This window comes from Trachymyrmex septentrionalis, unplaced genomic scaffold (genome assembly GCF_001594115.1).
Source record: "Trachymyrmex septentrionalis isolate Tsep2-gDNA-1 unplaced genomic scaffold, Tsep1.0 scaffold76, whole genome shotgun sequence".
NCBI classification, from domain to species: domain Eukaryota; kingdom Metazoa; phylum Arthropoda; class Insecta; order Hymenoptera; family Formicidae; genus Trachymyrmex; species Trachymyrmex septentrionalis.
Window position 1 is genome coordinate 30,684 of NW_017305947.1, and position 21,694 is coordinate 52,377.

The following is a 21,694-nucleotide window of genomic DNA, read 5'->3' on the forward strand; positions in this document are numbered from 1 at the left end:
TCAAGACATTTCTGCATATCGTGAGTTTGGGTGCGCAAGAGACATTTCGATGAGGGTGAAAGGAGCATTAAACGAGCGTTGTGAAGAGGTCGTGATTGGATTATTTATCGGCAATAAAGTGGGTCGGTCGCACCAAACTTTCGGAGTTTCGGGAGTGGTAGATAATGCGGCACTTCTCGTGCCACACTCGCATAATGTAAGAATGCAGGAGTGCACGCCCCGAACGCCTCCAACATTCCGAAGTTCGTCGTAGGACGTTTTCTCTTGTGTGCACATTCCGCGAGGATGCGTGTGCATTATTTTTACACGGCTCGAGCATTTGCGAACTGTGACGGGACAATAATGGTGAACGCTAGGCGTCCGGCGCCGATCGGATGAGTCAGGAATTGAATACGTTTGCTGCTACGAGATCGCCTAAATCTCAAACTATGACTCACGCGTTTGAGTTTACTTTTTGTCCTTACAGAAAATTAATATTAGTAATTGAGTTGAGTTCAACACAGTAATTAATTAATTATTTTAAGTATTAAAATCACTGTCGTTCAGTGCTTTTAGTTCTCCAAACTTTTCTTTTGCTTTGAATACTTTGATAATAAATTGATTGGTAGATTTCTGTAAGGAGATAAGGTTCAAAGAGATTAAATAATGAAAAGTTTATTAGAGAGAGAAGCAATAAAAGTAATAAATTTTTCGCAAATTTTTCTTTCATTTTACTGTGAAGTAGCTATGAATATAACTAAAAACATTTAGCATAAATTAAATATAGAATAATTAAAAAGAATAGTTTTGGGCATACGTAAATATTTAATTGCAATTAATAACGTTCATTGTATGTACAATAAATATTAAATTATAAATATTTAAACAATTAGAGGAGATTCTTTATAAATATAAATATTACGTTACTTTTATCTGATATAAGAATAAAATTTCATACACGCACAAATAGAACATTGTTATGCAATTTTTGCTGTACACAATAAAGATTTTACACTTGATTAATAGTGTAGCCCAGCAGCAGTTCATTTTTCTTCAATTGCCTCTCATCTTTGTTTTGATGAACAATGAGCTTTGTATTTTTTTCGTGAGATTAAAATATATCTTGTAATGAGATAAGTTTGACAATACATCTATATTAGTTAGAAAGATACATAAGAGATAATTAATTGATAATTTACGTCATAATTAAAAATAGCTGTATTTTCTCATCTGCACAAAATAAATTTTAATCATCAAATTTTATTAAAAAATAATAACTAACAGATATTTTATTGAAAATTATAAAAATAAGATATTGATTAATTTTTATGAATTACATGAACAAATTGTAGAATTTTTATTATCTTTTTTGTAACTCTGTTATCTATTATAATTACAAGTCACTTTTCATATTTTTTTCTGTAAATTATGGATTTAATTAACACAGATAGTAATATACATTATAAAAATGTTATATAAAAAAATGTAGTTACAGAAGCTTATCTCAATTTATAATCTCAACTTTGCATATTGATCTTGAACATTCCGTATTTTCCATATTCTAATGACATAATCATGTAATAAATGAAAAGTATCTTCAGTAGGAGTTATGTTGTGAAAACAATTGAATGGCTACAAGGAATAGTGTCGCTTTCCAGAGAAACTTTATTGTCACATTAATTTACATTTATACAATAGGTGATTTAGGTGCTTGACGGACGACAGTGTTTTGCTATGTACACATCACTACTCCATCATCCCTTATGCACGCGTCGATCGAAACTCAATATGGCTACCCAAAGAACACACCGAGTCAAGAGGAAGTCAAAATGACTTTATTTTGACGTCATGAAAGTCAAACTGATGATTTTTTTGTTACAAAATTGGACGTTAAGAATTAAAATAAAGTAACTTTGATTTTTTGTTAACTTTTATGTGTTCCTTAGGTAAGAGGAAGATCTTGTTCCTTTCGATTAACACCCGTCGTAACGTAATTGATATTTCCTAGCTTTCTATTGATCGTTTATATTTTTAATACCGCGCGGTAAAATGTAAACAAACGAAGCTGTCGTTATTTGAGGAAGACATGATGTCTCCATATAACTCGTGTCCAGAATGTATTTATACAATTCTTATTTAATGTTAATTGTATATCGAAAATCCGCGTACACGGAAATCGAAAGTACGCCCCGAATTAATATTCACAGACCTAATAACAAGTCACAATAACGTCAGAATGACGTTTCAAATAAATCGTACTGATCGAATGATTTTTAGTAATCATTTTTTGAAGACATTTTGATGTCACAGTGACTTTTTGTTCTGTTTGAGTACCTAAGAATTCGGCAAGATAGATTGTTTTATAAAAATACAATACACTATGTGAGAAAGACGACGGTTTTCGGACGCTGATCGATTGTCGAATTCGATTGATGCGCGTTTCTAAGAAATCAACAAGCTTAGGCAACTATCATCACGAATTAGCGATCGGTTTAACTGCGCCTGCGGTAGGAGCTGGCTTTGGGTTTTACTTGGACCTCCTCTCGTTGAGTCTCCTCGACCTCCTCCTGAACAGTCTTTCCTCTTCCTCCGAACCTGCCGCGTCCCGATGGTTTTGCCTCGCTACCTGCGCTGGTCTTGCTATTATTGTTACGATTACTTGTGGTGGCTCTGGAAACGTGTCACGCCATTGAATTATTTATTTTTTTTACATTTATTATTATCAAAAAAAAAAAAGGATATAAAATTTCAGAACAGTCAATAATTTTTTCAATTTTGATAATAAGAAATTCAAAATATACATAACGAAATTAGAAAATATACATATTTTGTGTAAAAGCACGCTTAAGACATTCATCTTTAGAAAATAATATATATACTATCTTCTTGAAATAGAAATCATTAAGTGCTGTTTGTAGAGTAAATATCTGTTTTTTTTTTCTTTAATATTGCATTACTTCGACTTGGCTGTAGTATGTTCCACTGCAGAATGCGTGGCAGCAGTTTCACGTGACTGAGTACTGGGTCCTGTCTGAGCTCTTCGCCTCTTCAAGGCAGCCAAAAGATCCTCGTTTGATCTGAAATTACAAAATGCGCATCTGTTATAAAATCTATCTAGACGTTTTATTTCAGGACGGAATATTTCATTGCATGAGTGATCACCTGAAAGGCCTGACACCACCGTTATTCCGAAGTTTCTTCGCAGATTCGGTTGTCGTCGTGGGCGCTTCGTTTTCCTCATTTTCATCGACCACGTCTTCTCCTTCCACCTCGTCTTCTTCGGGTGCTTGTTCTACTGGCTTCGGTGTCGTTGATTGTGCCTGGAATGGGAAAGGAGAAAAAAAAAGCAATTTATTTCGTGTATGATTGAGATATTGAATTTATTTCCATATTTTCATTTACTCCGTGTGCATTGTCGTACAACGCGTTGATATAAAAGATGTTGGCCTTACCGGTGTTTTCTTTTTTCCTACATTTGGTATACTGGCACGTCCCCTCGAAGATAGAAGACCTCCCAGTCGACCACCTGCTGGCTTTGTCGGCGCTGGCGTCACCGGCGCTGCTACCTCTTCTTCATAATCATATTCCTCTTCGGCTGATTTGCAGACAGCTATTATACAGAGGGCTAATATTCTGCAAAGAACACGCACATTTTAATTTTTGACTACATTAGCATCTCTTATTACTTCGAGAAAATATTACATAATTGTTTTATGGTTTTTCTGAATTTGTTTTTCTTTTACAAAGTTTCTTGTTCATTGAAAGAAAAAAGTCTAAAATTATGAAATTAACAAGAAAAATAAGCGAAGAGATGAAAAGTCTTATTCTATAATGATTTAAGAGTATGATCTTCCTGACATATTGTATTTTGTTAATTTTATTAACCGAATTTTGTATAACAAAACAAAATGTATTTGAAAGTTAAAAATTGGTGCTTTCGCGCGACATTAACGAAATTTAGAAAAAAAATTTGCTATATATACAACGTCGTGAAAATTCTCAAAATTATTGTTTTTTTTTTTATGTCTTTTTCTCAAATTTATGACATGATAGACAAATTTGACTAACGAATTCGTGTTCAGCAAGCAAAAATACATAAGAAATGAATCATTCGTGCTCATGTTGAAATTGGTATTGGAGAGTATAGTCTGTGTGCATGAAATTGTAAAATTTATGCAAAAATATTATTAGTTAGCAAGATCCATAAAAATTAATTTTTTTTTAGATGTTAATTATAATTCTTTTAATATTTAGTTATGATCACGTTAAAATGGAGATTTATATCTTTTTAAAGGGTAACAAACAGAGAAGGGGTACAAACATTTAATGCAATATCATATATAAATATCGTGTTGTCAGATGACAGGTTATAACATACTGACGCATATAAACGCCTTAGAAAATGGTTTTTCTAGATCTAGAAAAAAGTGCCAAATCATCGAACGATCGTGTGAAAACTGTACAATCTATATTATTGCTATTTGCGCTTAAAAAAATGTGTTATTTAAGTAGCACGTAACGCCGTCGTGAAACGAGTTTATTGCGGTTAAATTGACGGGCTGCACTTAGAAAACAGTGAAACGCAAGTCAGGGTATTGCTTAGAGAACTTAGTAGCTGGAGCGCGAGATTATGCAGTTGTTACTTTAAGGACTTAAAAGGAACCATTTTATATATCGCAAGACTCACTTCTTATATAATTCATATTATGACTTGTACTATTTCCGAGATCTTCGAGACCTCTTTATTAGAGAGTAAAATCACGTAACATCTATTTTGTGTTTATATTTGATCTAAATTTTTAGCTCCACTTATTCTTTTTAATTTTCGTATCTAATGTTGGAATTTCGAAGACTTTCCTCGACAAAAGTAGATTTTCATAAATTTTAGCTCTACTCTATTCAATTCTTTTCGATTCTTATTTCTAATTTTAGAGTTTTCCAAACTTTTCAAAGATTTGCTTCTTTTCAAAGATTTCCCTGGAAAAAAAAATGGGGTTTTTAATTTTGACAGCTATCTGCCTTTTAAGAATTTTGTTCCTTACTATGGGATAAATCGGAATTTTTTCTTCGAAATGAAAATGGAAATTTTCGCAGAACGCGTATACAGGACGGCTGTCCAGTCGTAACTTTCGCCAGGAATCGAAAAAGGAATCCGAGGACGAAAGATCCTACTCGCGACGTGCGCTGCAACGATTATTACGTACGCTCGGCGCGCTGCCTGTTTGTTCGTATGTTCGCGTTTCGCGTTCGCGTTCGCTCGTAGTAGATCCGCGTACACTAGATGGATTTTGACCTGTGACATTCACGTACACAGGACTCACTTTCTCTGCACGGTTCTCTCGTGCAACTCGCGCGCCGCGGCGCTCGGGATTGGCCGCGCCGTTACGACGGGACATTCATACGTGAGGCGGCTCACAAATGTCAAGAAAACCAGCCGAACCCGGGATGAAGAAAGGGAGAGAAATTTCGAGGGATCCGCGGGAAACGACGAGCCCGGCGATCTCGATCTATAGTAAGAATACGCATGTTGAATGATTGCGAAAGCACGAATTCGAAACGTGAATTGAAATGAGACCGATGACGACATCTTCCATTACAGAAGTCTAATACTGACCGAATTTAATGCTGGTGATTTATTATTGGAAGGAAGTAATTAATTATTTACGTGGAATACTTAAGGTGATACTAAAGGCTGAACAACAATACTTGCAATACTTAAAATAAGTAATTTCTATTGTCTTTCAGTACTAAATTGGCAAGTGTTAGATTTCTGATATTTGATACTTGGGGCAATGAAATGACAATGTCTTTATCATTGTGCAAAAAAATGTGTTGTTTCTTTAAATCTAAATATTTTTAATAACAATTTCTAAACTTTAGTATCCCGCAATAATCAGGAGTTAAATATTTCTGCTACTTGTATGAATCCAGAGATTGCATTAATGCATTTGGAGGAAAAAATATATTGTATAGCAATTATAAAAGGTGGCAATTATACGAATTTTATATACAGAATTACTTTACATAGTGAAGTAGATGGACTATTTTTGATTATTACAACTATAAAATAATTTATTCAATTATGTACATTAATTCTACATAAGATTTATACATACAGTTGCCACCCTTACAATTATCACTTTTATAATTATCACTCCTACATTTTTTCTGAATGCGGAAATAGTACACGTCAATCTTTTTTGAAACTTGAGTACGATCAAAATTTTGTTTCTTCAATTATTGAATACGGAATGATAATTATCAGTCAGCGAGCTTGATTCATATTTCAGATTAATTCATTCATTTATCTCGTCATTCATTAATTATGATCATGTTTACACAGATAGACTGACATTACGTGGAAATGGTTAAGTCAAAACGTATTTAAATGGTTTTCTATTGATAGAGAAATTATTAATTGATTTTTATTATATCTAAAATTATTAAAAGAATTCAGAAAAAAATTTCTACGTCTTATCGTATCTTAAAGAAAAAACTTTCCGATTAATGGAAATTTAGAAAAAGTTTCATATTTTTGCATTAAATATAAAATAAATAATTCTGAACATGTAGTCAGCAGTATCGTTGTATTCGCGTCCTCAATTTCCAGTAGATATTTTAAAATATATTACAACATGTCCAAACTTGGTCATTGCTCGTACAGAATTCGTAAGCAGATTCCCTGATGTATTTATTTATCAAATAGCGTCGTCTGCGACAGAATAATTTTACCAAAATTTCTCAAGATTACCTTGTACGCTTTCTTCAACGACGAAAAAATTTTTCAATGGTTCCATTACGTTTGTGAGACCTTGTAGCCATTCACGAATTTCAATGTAAATGAAATCTTATGTAGAATTAATGTACATAATTGAATAAACTATTTTATAGTTGTAATAATCATTAATTCAATATAAATAGTAATAGTTGAACAATGGGGAATATGTAAGATCGAATAGAACATGTTTTAAGCGTAAAGCAGATCTACACTATCATTATATTATTATTGATAATCTTTTTATTACTATATTTAACTTACATTAACTTTCTGAAATACAATTTGCCCAGATAGTTCTATTTGAATCTCGCAACTATAATATTAGCTATAATATTAGCATTTTCAACATATCGAATTAAGTGTGTCCTTTTTTACTTCTACAACTTCGAGCTTCTTCTTCTCTAGAGGTTGGCCTTTAGCAGTTTCTTGATGCAAGTTTTTTTCATGCTTCTATATATAATCGCAATCGCGTCATTGCACAAAAGTCCTTTATTCGCGAGTAATGCTTCTTATTGTTGAAGGGATACATTCTGGAAAGTAAAAATTGTCCCGCAGCCTGTATGCGAAGTTAATTGAAAATAATGTGTATCGTTTATCAAATTGTACCACGATAACGTCTAACGTTGAATATTTTTATATTGTTGATACTTTAACCAGCGTTTCATTAATATTCTAAATGAATATTCTCGTTATGTCGAGGATAAAAATCTGACTCCCGAGTTCTTCGAAACGGAACGTTGTTGCTCATTATTCATTATGCGACATCACGCGATATGCTTTTACCGTTAGCAAGGACATTTACCGTCTATGCTTAACGGGATTATATTAATACAGTCCGCCTATTTTAATTGAAGTGCAAATAATTGAAGATTAATAATATAGTTTTGACTTTGTTTATTTTTTAAGGGATTATTTTTTCGTTCTACTTTTGCTTTTAAAATTTTATAACTCTAGGTATAGGTAAATTGTAATCTTTAAAAAAATTTTTTTTTCGTTCAATTATTTATTTATTTAAATAAAGTAAATAATTCGAAGTATTTATAAAGAATGTAAAAACTGCTCGCATGATCGAATATATTTGATTAATATTACACTAAATACATTATTGTGAAGGATATAATTCGCTATTTCTTGTAATACATAATACAGCATATTATAATTATTTATCATTAATTCTGGATTTTATTTCGATTCGATGTATTGAAATATTTTGGATAAAATTTTGAATTACTGAATAATAGAAGGCATCTAATAATCCAGCATGGAAGTTGTAGGCATTAATTTATCGATTTATGATTATTAACAAAAGTTACATGCGTGACACGTTTAAATTTATTTTATAATCATAATATAAAAGATAAATGATGATACGATGACAAGTATTGATTGTTTCTCAGAATCTTCATCATTTTTTAATTTCTTAAAATCGTGTTAATTTTTCTTTTCTCTCATTTCTTCTGATATTTCATTTAATATTTTAATGAAGTAATAGAAACGTGACTATCATTGTTTTCAACTAAGAACTATTTTTGGAATACATATTATAAATATTTTTTGCAAGAAAAAAGATACAGTTTTTTTTTATTATAGTTAAAAAAAGGAGCATGAATACGAAATGACGATATTTAATACAGAAATCTTAGTGGAAAGTTAAAATGAAACCCAAAAGAAGTTATGTTCGTGCAATTGATTTACCCGCCTGTGGAATCTGCGATCTACTTTTTCTTTTTATCAGCGAACCGGTTCACCGGTAAACGAGAATAGCCGCTCGTAATTAATGAACATAATTCTCGTGTTGTGTGCGGGATTGCGAAACTGTCCGAATATGGAATATATTTTCGCGTTATAGCATAATATCTCCCGACGTACGCAAATCTTGATTTATAATATCTCGCGAGTGAAGTAATTCATCATCCGTCCGATTACATCGCATCATGACGCGAGATCACTGAACTTCACTGGAACTTCGCCTTGGAGGAAAGCGATTGCATTCGCATTATATTCCGTCTGCAGGATGTCGTTAGCGTTTGTGCGTGGGTTTGCATTGCTCTTGTCCTGCATATAAGAATTCTTTGTCGCCTTTATACCTCTCATCTTTCCCTCGACTTTAGCCTTTCTAATATTTTAGTATTTCTTAGCGTTGTAGCCTCTCTCTTTACTTATCTTCTCTCCTGAGTTTAGTAAAAAAGATTTATTATATTTGTCATTCAAGTTGAAGATGGAATCGTAACTCTCTGCAATATAAATTCCAACGCAATTTTATTAAAGCAGTTATCAGTTTCAATAAACATATTTCTTCTTGAAAGGAATATTTTAATTCTTTTTTTCCTTTCAAGAAATTGTGGAAGAGTAATTTTAAAATACAATTTATTAAATGACAACCGTTTTATGTAAACTAATTACAAGATACAATAGAAAATTTAATTTTCTCTTATGTATTTCTCTTTTCCCCTCTTTCTTGAAAATTAAACTTTTAGCTTTTCCTTTTCTTTTTTTTCCTCCTTTTGCTTCTCGGTTTGTTTTAATGTATTTTATTCGAGTCTTCTCCTCTCCTTTGACAATAATATGTATTTATCGCTGCGTCTGATGCTTTTTTATTACGTGCTTAAGAAAAATCTTTAGAAGAGATATTAAAATACGAGTATAATAGATGTCTTTTTCTATCACGCCGACTTGTGTAGGAACGAAGACGCATTACCACGCATTGCTCATTAGTATAATGTCAAGGAGAGAAGCAACGGTGACATCCGTTATATTTATACGAAATTTTTCTCGAGTAAATGGTGTTTATTAATTTCAATTTTAATAATAACCGCTGTTATGCGCTCTCACTCTCGCTATAGCTTTTCTAATCAATTTCCTGGTCAGAACCAGGAAAGGACTCCGTGCAGCTATTGCAGTCGTTCGTTTGCATAACGTCCCTCTCTGCGTCCCGTTATTATTACCTGATTTGCAGCCGTACTCGCGACTGAGTATGAATCGGATCGAAATGTCGTCGAACGGGAGCGTAGTGTGAATGTAATCAATAGGTGACGATATATAAAAGGTTGTGATTGAATAACTCCTTGTAGAGTCAGGGCACGTGTTTTATAGTCGGCAACCGGTATGCATTATCTTCGATCCATGTGGAAACAGCACGCTAAACGATCCGGGATATATTGGCTATTAAACGTCGTAAATCGATCTATGTCTGCAAGATCGAAAGTTATCGACGCCTGGCAGCCGCGGTTTCCTTGGCAGGCGGTTAGCAATTTTGATTACAGGTAACAGGATGACAGATATTAAGACTGAAACGAAGTGTACGGGTAGCATACATATACCTTTCAATCACGAACATATAACCGGCCTTGGAATTATTCAGGTCTCACCAAAAGTGATTTACGAATAATAGTAATCTACGATCGCGCGAAATTAGTGGGCGAACGATTGAATCGTTAAACTTCATTAACCCCTTGCTTTAATCAAACGCGTGTAATACGTAACTGCGTCTCGCTTCGCGAGATACTGCAATTGAACGGTTTGCTTTTTTTTTTTTTTTTATTTCCTAGTTCTCTGATCCCTCCGGACGCGTATATCTAATTTAAGATTACGAAAGGGAACATCTCTTCTTATTTAGCAACATCGCGAAACAAACGCTCGATGAGGAAAATAGAGAAGTCCGTTGCATAAGCACGATCTGCAATCGCACTATCAAACTTAGGCGTGATTGCGATTTTCGTTACCATGAAGTGGCTGAATTCGGGGGAAGAAATCGATGAGCTCAATGCGAGAATGAAAATAAATCCATAATCCGTAAGGGCCTCCTTTAAATTGCGGAGTAGCAGGAGGACCTTATGAATTATGGATTTCATTTTTGCATCGAACCACTCGATTATTCTCCGTAGACTCGAGATCGTGAGTCGTCGAAAGGCGTACTCACGTGAACAGCGTAAGTTTCATGGTGTCGGCGGCCTAGGGCGGATTTCTGTTGGTCCTCTGCGGATGCCCTTCTGAGGCGAACGTGTGGAAACCACCGGTTTTTGTCGGCCGACTGTTACCACTAGCGCGCGGCCCGCGAGGGAATGAATATCAGGCGACAACCAGGTGGAAGGAAACCGAAAGAGCACACCACTGCAATCGCGGAGGCTGTGTACTTTGGAGTGCCGAGTCGAGTTTCCCCTTCTCTCTATATATATGGCACTCTCACTCTGCCAGCAACCACCCGTGCTAAAGCTGTCCAGCGATAGCGATACATACGGTACTCTACGATATCTGATACTTGTACACTCACCCCCTTACGTCGCATAGTGCGTGTGCAATGTCGCGAATACCCGGGCTTTTACGTTATCTTTTACACAATGCTCGAGTGGAGGCCTATTCACTCGCTTTATCTGCAATGAACAAAAAGTCTGGTTGTACTAATCGGAATTTTCGTTGAAAATGAATTTTCTGGCCATTCAGAATTTTCTGGCTGAGTCTACTGTAACTCTTATAGCTGAGAATTCTGATCAATATGATTGGAATCTTTTGGTTCATCTTTTTCGTTCATTTTCAACCATCAGAAATTTTTCTCGCGGTATCTATATTTGTTACCCTAAAAGCTTACTACGAGATCAAATCCATTAATATGTTTAGCACGATATTAGCATGTATTATGACGTAATGAATTGAGATATTAAAGACCCAAGTGGAACAAAATCAATGACAACATGGCTTTAAAGTAATAAGATTTTTTTTGTCAAGATTATTTCAGTCACGAATTCATTTTAACGTCATTTTGACTTATCGTGGCTTGTTCTGCTCGATGAACGCTATTAGCATATCACAACGCAATGAGATCAAGATATCTTTAATAAAAGTAAAACGCCTATGTGAGTTACAAAGCGGATGTTATATATAACGGGTAAATTAAATATTCATAACACAATAGAGCAACTAGAGACTATAGATAATCAATTGAGATGTATTTATCAAATAAAATTAATATAAACACACATGTTACTAGTTTAATGTTATAATTATATTTACTATAACAATACTATATAATTTAATATTATTATTATAATATTGTTATTTTATTGTATTTCAAGATATCTTTGTTTCGATGCTATCTTTGTAATTAGTTTAGTAATCGCATTTTTTTTCGACACAGCTATCAAATATTTTAATTACTAGAATATATTAGACTTTTAAGCAGTATTAAAGAATTTGGAGAGGAATCAATAATCTTGGGCAATATAACGCACCTTTTCACATTTCGATTGCAGAACATTAGCTATATATGTCGGCGATGGTGATGCACATTGCCCGATAAATTGACAATATTTTCGAAAGTATTATTTATTTATTTTTATTTTTGCAAAAGTACTTACGCAATTTGTCATCAATCTCGAATAAATATTCTGCATTTCTGTATAGGAAATATTACCGACTGTTTCTTTCGAAGTACGTTAAATAGTAATGTCATTTTCGAGTGATCCCGAGATCAACATGCGCGATTTTTAATTCTGTTTATTTAACTAAAATATTATATATTACGCCCTTTTTGCTAAAATACATCTAATATAATAGGAAATATATTACGTATAAACGTATGCTGTTTAAATTTGTATATAATAATTTATATTACATAGAAATTTATTATAAAATAAGTTACTGTTATTTTTATTATTAACATTATGTGGGTAGTTCATAAATATTTTATAAATATTACATTTATATAAAAAACTGTTTTATTCGAGAATATCATATTGCCTTTTGCATAATGTTAGTAAGTAATTAGTACCCGTGTGATTTTAATAATAACAATATTAAAATAATTTTATTAAAGGAAATATGAAAAATACGTTATATATGCTGGTTATAAATCTAAATTTTCGATATTATTAGTACAATTAAAAATAATAATCTAATATTCTAAAATAAAAAGAGTATTCTAGGATAGGAGGATATGCGATGATTCTGTGTAAAATACAAAATGCATAAATTAATCTTCCATAAAAATCTGAGAACAATCGAATATTAATTATTTTTTTATTTCTTTCTTCTCTTTCTCTCACTCTCACTCTTATTCTCCATCGAATCCCGAGGAGACGAAGGCGTATAGATAGGCTTCTCCTATGAGCCTCCTTTCTCTTTCATTCGCGATTAGAAGACGGTCGATGCTGTATACCCACATTTCCTCATGTATTACTTCTTTTTAATGTTTTCCGTCTCTCTCACTTTGTCATCTTTGCTATCTCGATTGCCGATGCCACACACACATACACATACACACACATATTTCGCGAAATTTATGCCATGCTGGAATCCGTGGCTCGTCTTCGCCCAGCGCGATGTAAATTCAAATTCCAACGGTCTTGCTGCCAATGAAACGGCAAAGATATTGTCCGGCTTAGTGGCTGGAGTGGATTGGTCGCGATCAAAAGAGATTACGCTATTGCATCCGGTCGATCCATATTCAGGAATTACTCGATCGCTCGTCTCTCGCTTTGGCTCACGGCTACCGTCAGGTCGCCGTGACAGCCCTTTGGGATGCGAAAAGGTGTCGCCGCGAGGGACAACGTATCTTAGATCAGACTACGAGCAGTGAAAGTAAAGACACGAACTCCTACAGCACGAGGTGCTGTAGGCAAGAATGTCGTGGCACCCTGCTGCTGCAGGTTCTTACGGTGATGCTCTACCGCCTGTTTCGTTTTGTCTCCATGTCTTACGAAAGGAAGCACCAGATCAACTTTGTCTCGATGACCGTGAAAATCTGATGTCCTCCGTTTTGTTCCTTTGAGAACTAGTTGTTTCTCCCGAACTCTGACGGAGGTGAACAACGGCGGAAACGCTCAGTACCAAACTCAAAAAAGTTGATAAATGAAAAAGGACGTGAATGTTACAATGGACGAACCCGAATAGAATTTCTGTGACTTTCTGTCACATAAGTAAACAAAGTCTGCATCATCCACCATTCATATGCAGATTGTAAAATAATCATTGGAATTTCGATAAATTCTCTCGCAGTAATTTACGCGACTTTTCGCGAGTTTTATTTTTTAATATAATAAACTGACGAATGAAAATAAGGAATATTAGCAAACTTAGCAGATACAAATTTAAGAACTTTAAAATGGCTTTTTTATTAAAAGCCTCTTGATCTACTCGATGGAAAACTGTTAATACATGTTGAATATAACAGATAATTGACGAAAATATATGTGCTTGTTTGCAAAGATTCTCTTAAGATTGAAAGAAATAGATAAGAAGAAATTCCGCGCGCGACATATATAGTATAGAATTTATATTTCTTGAATATATTTCTTTGACGCTCCAAGCGATTGTATTCGCGAATGTCGCTGCAAAGGCCATAAATGTAATGATCTACGGAAAGCTTTCTTAATCGTCTTAAGACAAGAAGAATTCTTTTTAAAGAAGGCTTATCTTTAAAATCCTACATGCAATCAATAAATTAAGAAAAAGGCAATTGTTAGGACTGGGAATAACTTTTTAAAAATATTTTTTGTCAATTTCTAACCTTTTTAAATTTATTTGAAGTATTATAAATATTCAATGTTTTATAAATCATAATTTATGTTTAAGATAATCTTAATCGAGCATTTTGAAATCTTACAGTAATGTTTGAAAATTTTTCATTTTTATTCGCTTATTATTCAAAAAATATTTTTCAACTTTTATTGAAGGAATTTAATTTGAAATTTGTCAAAACAAAGACAAATTCTAAATTTTTTTTTATTTTGAAATAGTTGAAATCGATTGGAATAATAAGAAGTGTTTTTATATAAATTATGCTTATATGAATATTGCTTATGTAACATTAAAAGGTCAAAATATTACAATTCGTCTGTTATCTAAGGCATTTCCAAATTTGTGTGAATTGCGACCCACTTTATAAAATGGCAAACACCTGCGACTTATCTAGGTTTCTAGGTTAGCAAATATAAAGAAACAAGAGGAAAGGGGAATTAATTATCATTTATATACTATATTATTCTTTCTAGTTTTTAATTTTTTGTTGAATATAATTTTATTAATTTATTTCTCAAAAATATATGATAAAGATTGTATAAAGAATGCATCTGTTTCCTGTTAATGATTTTTGTTAGCAGCTTTTTTTCCTGTTAATGATTTTTGTTGATAGCTTTGACATCGATAGCGATGCGAGTTATTTTAGGCGCAAGGAGTTGAATATTTGTAATTTATTTTGAAATATATAGTTTTGATTTCTACGATTTTTAGAAATCCAACTTCATACATATGTATATGAAATTATGAAAGGGCACAAGTTTATAGCCAATAACATATTAAAGTGTAATTTATTACTCTAAAAATTTATGTAATTTATTATATTGCTATTCATATTTTGGGTATCTCTGATCTAGGGCCACTTCGACCAACTCCGATTAACTTTAATTGATGTTTAGCCCATTGAAATTGACTAATTCGCATTTGACAGCATGCGATTGGCTAATTCCAATGGACTAACCGTCGATTAAAGTTAATAGAAGTTAGTCGAAGTGGTCCTTAAAATGCATGCACTCGTTAAACCGTTTTTTAAAACCATTTTTTAAAACCGTTTTTTAAAAATATTTCGTGTAATCATCTAAAACTCACGTCAAAATTTTTTTTGTTAAGAAAGTTAAAATTAAGCTAGATTTTAAAATGACGAGATTATCATGAATATGTATATGCTTATATTAGTAATAGACAAGAAAGATTTTATGAAGTATAAGTTCTTTATTTCTTCGCGTGAGTAAAATAGTAAACTGAGATAGAGAATCTTGGTATGTAAAAAATTTTAAGGGAAATTACGAAGAAAAATAGGGAGGGGAAAGTATGTGACACTATGTTAATTCCAAAAGGGACAACGGTCCATAAAAGAAGAAGAAAGTGCTTATCTGAATGCAAGCGAATCTCATATTAATTTGTAATCTGTCGTAAGTGATTTCTTTGTGCTGTCGAAAAAGAATAAATAAATATTCGACTAAGCGTTACATCGAGATCAAACCTCGAAAAGAAAGTTTCTGCTATTTTTTGTTGACATATCCGAATGACAGATACACCGATCAACATATCGCCCGCGGCTCGCTTAAATGAGGGAGCGGTTCGTTCGGCTCGTTCATCTCGATCGATCTCATCTATTCAATCGATCAAACCGCCCGTTCATCGATACTTTATTTTGATAACAAGATCAGGTTTTGTTTTTTCGAGCGGCGCCAGTTTGACATCTAATTAATTTACAATGAGAAGATCGATATTTGACATAATAGTATAAAATTTGTAGCGTATAAAATAATGAAAATTGTATATAATATAAAATGCTTTAATAAAATTATATATATTGTTTTTATGGAATAATTCGTGTTTAGGGATAAAAACATGTCAGTTACATAACGAAACTTGATAGGTATAATTTTTTTCTTCTATATTTCCATTAACGGTGTTATATAAACATGATTTCTATATAGCTGCATCACATCAATTTTAAAAAATTATTTTAAATTAGCCTAAATTTATCATAAATTGTGTAAATATAATCTTTCTGTTATTTAAGATAAACGAAAATTAAATACCTTTTAAAGATTTCTCCGTTTCTCTCTTTTATACGAGACAATAAAGTAGAATTCTCTCAACTCCATCACGAGCATGTATGGATTTCTGTACGGTATTTGTGCTGTCATCTGTCGTGTATCTCTTTAAGCAAATACAAGCAAAATAATTTTTTATTTATTACGTACTTTTTAGAATTTTATAAAATTGCACCAAAAGCATTTAACTTTTCTTGCAAGTCTAATTATTTTATTATATACTATATATAATAAAAACTTTTGAAAAAAATAATAAAAACTAGAACAAATTTATTACTTAAAAATGTATCGATCCTTTGTTATTTTAAACATTTTGTTTGCCAATAATGTAAAATCTGTCTTCATGAATTACAAATTAGACACGAAATGAAATCATAATTACGAGTTTCTGAAGAAACTATTTTATCAATATTGTGCTTACCAACAGTGTGATTCTGCGTGTATAATATTTATGTAATTAATTTAATAATAATTAAATATATGAAAATTTTATCCAATTTTTTACATAGACTAATCAAATTATGCTAAAAATACCCAGTATTTATCATGGTATACTGAAATATATTGAAAAAGATATTAAAATATATCGTTAGTGATGCGCGATTCTGTCGGTAAATTAACGGAGAATTGAATTTTAGAATTCTGAAATGCTAAAGCTCTTTAAACGGTTTTTTCTTTCCCCAAGTATAAAATTTATCGAACATAAAAATTCATACAAATAATTTTTTTTTAAATTATATTTAGAGAGTTTAATTTTTATACAATATTTTTATACAGCATTTTTCTGACACATGTTAATTAATTATTTTATTGAATAATGATTATATCATGATAGTATGAAATTTATATTTTAATGTCAACAGTATACGTAGTAACATTTTTTCCTGAGAAAATTATTGCAACACATCATTTCCTTTTATAGTTGTGATTAACATACCTTTGAAATTGAAATCGAATTTAAAATGTCAATACTGTCGTCATGCATTTAACATTGAAAAATTCTATATAGCAAAGCGCTAGCGAGAAACTTATTTAAAAGTTCATATTCACATTGTATTGTGGTACATTGAATCTTTAGAAGAGGGAGACCATTCAGACACAAATATAAATTTCAAATGCATTATACCTACCCATCGGTTTTCGTATTCATTTCAATCTTATTACTTTTTTATCGTCTTGTGCGCATAAAGTTTTACGACAATCTTGCTCCCGAGGATAAAAGTCTGTCCCTTCTTCCCTTCCTTCTTTACATCTGGGTACTCTTTCCAATATTTTGAGAAGAAATATGAAAGGGTGCTCGTTTCAGTTCGTTTCAGTTCGAGCAGTGGCGCCATCGACAAGCGCACGCATCTCGCCGCGAACTACGAGCGTCTACGAGCTGCGGAGGCTGTCACTTGTTGCGTCGCTGTCGGGTCCATCGTCCGTCCCGTTTCGCTCCGGCTGCGGACCCGGCACGCTACTACCGGTCCACCCGCGCTTTGTTTTACCGCGCCGAACATCGAGAGCCGCCCCCGCTCTGTTTCGAAACGCGACGCGTGCACAGTGCGGCGATTACGCGCGCCGCGAGCGAAGCGCGTTCCTTCGTCCTCGCGCGCGACCGTGCAACGGTATCGTTCACCTCTCGTCGGCGTCGATCTCAGCGAAAAATTATGGTGAGTGCAACGCAAAGATATCGGGCCTCCGCGGCAGCGGCGGGAGATCGAGTCGCACGCCGGATTCGGCCGCGATTCGATTCAACCGCGATTGTGCCTCGTTTCTCGTTGTACGAAGTTTGAAATTGTGCGACACGTGACATGCTAGTGCGACGATGTGATTTTACACAAGTGGATCTTCATTGAAATCCGTGAAATAATCCAATTAATCCATATATCTTGTGCATGCATTTTTTTCCGTCGTTTTGCTCTCTCCAATCTTTTTACCTGTTAAATTGTTTCTTCTCATTTTCACACGGGGACAGTTTCCACGTTATCTGAGAAATAATCTATATCTCTCTTTAATCTCGATAATGCAAGAACAAAAAACAGTTACGTAAAAATAATCGTTCCAATGTCATTACTTCGTTGTGACTAAAAGGATCATTCTTATTTTAATGGCATTGAAATGAATTCATTAATTTTCAATTTTTCTGTTTGTTAGATTATTTCTTTGCGAAATCGGAATTTCCGTACGAAACAGTTTTCCGTGTTATTTGAGAAATATCTCGATAATACCTCTTTCACTTTAACCTCGACAATGCAAGAACAATAAATAGTTACATAAGAACGACCATTCTAATGTCATTTCTCTATTATGACTAAAAGGATCATTTTTATCTTACGCTGAAAAAATTTACAGACTATCTTGATTTTCAATTATCAATTTTTTTTAATAACGTTCTCATTCCAAAAAAATGCATTTTTTACGTGAGAACTTTTCGTATTTATGTATTTATTATACGCACTTGGCGCGAGGAGAATTTTGCGACTTTCCGTGGTTTCTTTGTGTTCTCGTCTGCAATAATTCTAGAATAAATATAAAATAGGCAGGAATAATCCTTAGTGATCGGAGGGGGCAGTAAAGAAGCTTCTCCGAAACACTGTACGTGCTGCTCCTTTCAATCACGGACGCGCAAACGCGCGCAATGCGCGCAAAAAGAAGATAAAAAAAAGATGCACCGCCCTCGCATTGCAAGCAACGTGGAGACGCACTCGCGTCATCGTCGCCGCCTGTCCCGACTTTATCTGTTCCTCGTACTCGCGTATTCTGCCTCCGTTCCGTTCTCCCTTTGTCTCCTCGTCTGCCTCTCGCACGAACAGGCTGCATCCGAAGTTGCAAGCGTGTTGATGCAGGGAGAATCCTGAATTCACGTCGTACGTTAACACGCGCTGCAACACGAGTTGGCCGCAATTGTCATCATTTGCGGATTTTTCGATCGATTTTCAAATCGAACTCAGCTCGGCGAAAATTTCACCCAATTCAGCATCGATAGTTGCAAACGTTTTTACAACGTAACCACGATAATTCTGTAAATATTTGTAGCAGAATTTTGCAGGAAAAATTATTAAAATTATAAGGAGATTGGATAAAAGTAAAGTTCAATCTGTGTAAGTCGACGTTTTAATTACACATGAATTTTATTAAGAGGATAACTGAAGATCGAACTTATTAGATAAATTGGAATTAAAAGATCCTCGGGGGGAAAAATTTATTTAATTAAAATTATTATACATGTCATCTGATAAAATTTAATATTATTATATAATATTGTTATATAAATAGTATTAATATTACATATATATAATATTTACATCATTTATATTAATATTATGATGTTAATATCGTTACATAAATGAAAATTGCTGCATTATCAAAAGTAACGCCCCTAAATCTCTGCGCCTATGCTTCGCCTTAGACAGCATTAATGTAACCGTGCTCCTTGATTTCTCCCTTTTTCTCTCATTTCTTCTTTCTCCTTCATATTTTTTTTCTTTTCTTTCTCCTTCTCCCTATGTTCCTGTTTCTTATTTATTTTTTGAAGATTCCAACAGTGAAAGCCGTAATATCAGCATGTTTAATTTATAACAAATTAATTGTGTGTTAAATTAATTTGCTAATCCCTTTTCGTTGTTACCTTTTAATGTAATAGACATTGAACAAAATTAGTTTTGGATTTCTAGTATCGACAGATTTGATATATCGATTCCATTCTCTCGTAAAATCGTTAACTGATCATACACGTTTCATTGTTGCAAATTTTTTTTGCTCTGAAAAAATCTAGAATACAAGAAATTTTTTTTGCTCTCTCTCTCTCTCTCTCTCTCTCTCTCTCTCTCTCTCTCTCTTCAGAATACAGCAAAATTTTCTCTCTTTCTTCGCTGTTTTCTTTTTCTTTTATCGTATCTTCTTCTCCCCTTTCTTCGATTCTCCGTAGTACATTTCGCGTACGCGAGTTCTCTCAGAAACCAGTTTCCAGCTGTCAGCGTCCAGTTTTATCGCGCCGATATACCGATATGTTACGCTGCGCACGCAGCGTACACGCATTTTTCATTTGTGCACGAACGCACGCATTGCATTCATCTCGATCGTTACGAGAGGCGTGCCGAGTGACCGGCGGACTTGAACCTTTGGTAATTCTGAAAGGCATCGTCAGGAAGATGTCATAAATTTGCAAGGATCCTCGGAGCTCTACCTGATGCGCTTTAATGCACTATTTCCCGATAGGCTGATTTTCCCACGATTTTTCTCTGCCAACTGAACTTATGTCATTTTGCGCCGTTGCCATTTCTCGTGGAAAATTTTCATGGATGATCGAGTACTTGTATATCAGGATTGTGCAGTATATTTTAAAATTACGTTTGCATGGAATATTTACGTACTGTTTACGTTAAGTCTACACGAATCTTTTTCAATGTAGACAATACAAGCAATGTAAAATATATAAACTATTGGGAAAGTTACTTTACACACACACACACACACGAGTTATTTCTTATTACATTTGGTATAATAAGTTCGGATTATTTTATTTTTTATATTGTATTATATTTTAAAATTTGCTCCAATTTTATATTGCTTTTTGTATTCAATTTCTATAACAAACATATATAAAGTAATCTAAAATGTAACTTATAAGTAACTCATGTATCACTTTGCCAACTCTGAATTAATACTTACTTACGAAATATTACATCACGATTACGACTTTCTACATTTTGCTTTACTAACAACAACAGAATTGAACAAATTAAGCAATAAATTTATGTAATCGAGTCAGACGAACAGCCTGCGTGACTTAATATTAGCGCTATCTATTAAATTCACCGTGTAATTACTCACGAACAGTGAATTAAAATGTATTAGATATCGGGTCGTATAAAATCTGGTTACCTCATTATATTTTACGTGTAAACGCACAATTCTGTTATATTGTACATTAATATATTTGAGATATTATTCTCTTAATATCAAAAAATTATTAATTTTAATAAGACAATTGTTTGGTACAATGTACGTTGTGTTACAACTTTTCTTTTTTTATTTCGCATTTTTATAGATTATCTGCTTGTGACTTATTTCTACATTTCTTATACTTCAATCAACGATAAGTCTCGACAAACTATCGGCACTGTGTGCTGTGGTAAACTCTGTTCTATTGTCTTCTCGAGCTCTCTTTTCTAAAGTATAGATCTCACGACTCCGTGCAAGAGATCTCACGTTCACGGGAACTTGCCGATAATGGAGAAGCGATTCGAAGTATGGAAGAGAATGGAAACTATAATAGGATATCCCCATAGCCTTCCGCATCGCGAGAATGCCACGGACGTTTGTAAACGTTCGTTAATCGGGCCGAGTGTGGTAAATCGAAGCGCCCTACGTTGCTCTACGT

General features: G+C 33.5%; 1 protein-coding gene across 1 annotated transcript; it reads right to left on the minus strand.

The window, feature by feature from the left end:
• Positions 1-1,627: 1,627 nt before the first annotated feature.
• On the minus strand, positions 1,628-10,889 carry LOC108754136. The gene is made up of 5 exons (XM_018496230.1): positions 10,677-10,889; positions 3,432-3,612; positions 3,142-3,299; positions 2,937-3,056; positions 1,628-2,649 (listed from the first exon to the last, which is right to left on the minus strand). The coding sequence occupies exons 1-5, from the start codon at positions 10,694-10,696 to the stop codon at positions 2,472-2,474; spliced, it is 657 nt and encodes a 218-aa protein (XP_018351732.1). The 5' UTR covers positions 10,697-10,889; the 3' UTR covers positions 1,628-2,471.
• Between the last annotated feature and the right edge of the window lie 10,805 nt (positions 10,890-21,694).

Coding starts and splice junctions, on each gene's coding strand:
- LOC108754136 (XM_018496230.1), bottom strand. CDS start 10,696: ATGAAACTTACGCTGTTCAC. Junction 3,300..3,431: donor TAGGAAAAAAGAAAACACCG/GTAAGGCCAACA, acceptor TTCCCATTCCAG/GCACAATCAACGACACCGAA. Junction 2,650..2,936: donor CATACTACAGCCAAGTCGAA/GTAATGCAATAT, acceptor ACACGTTTCCAG/AGCCACCACAAGTAATCGTA.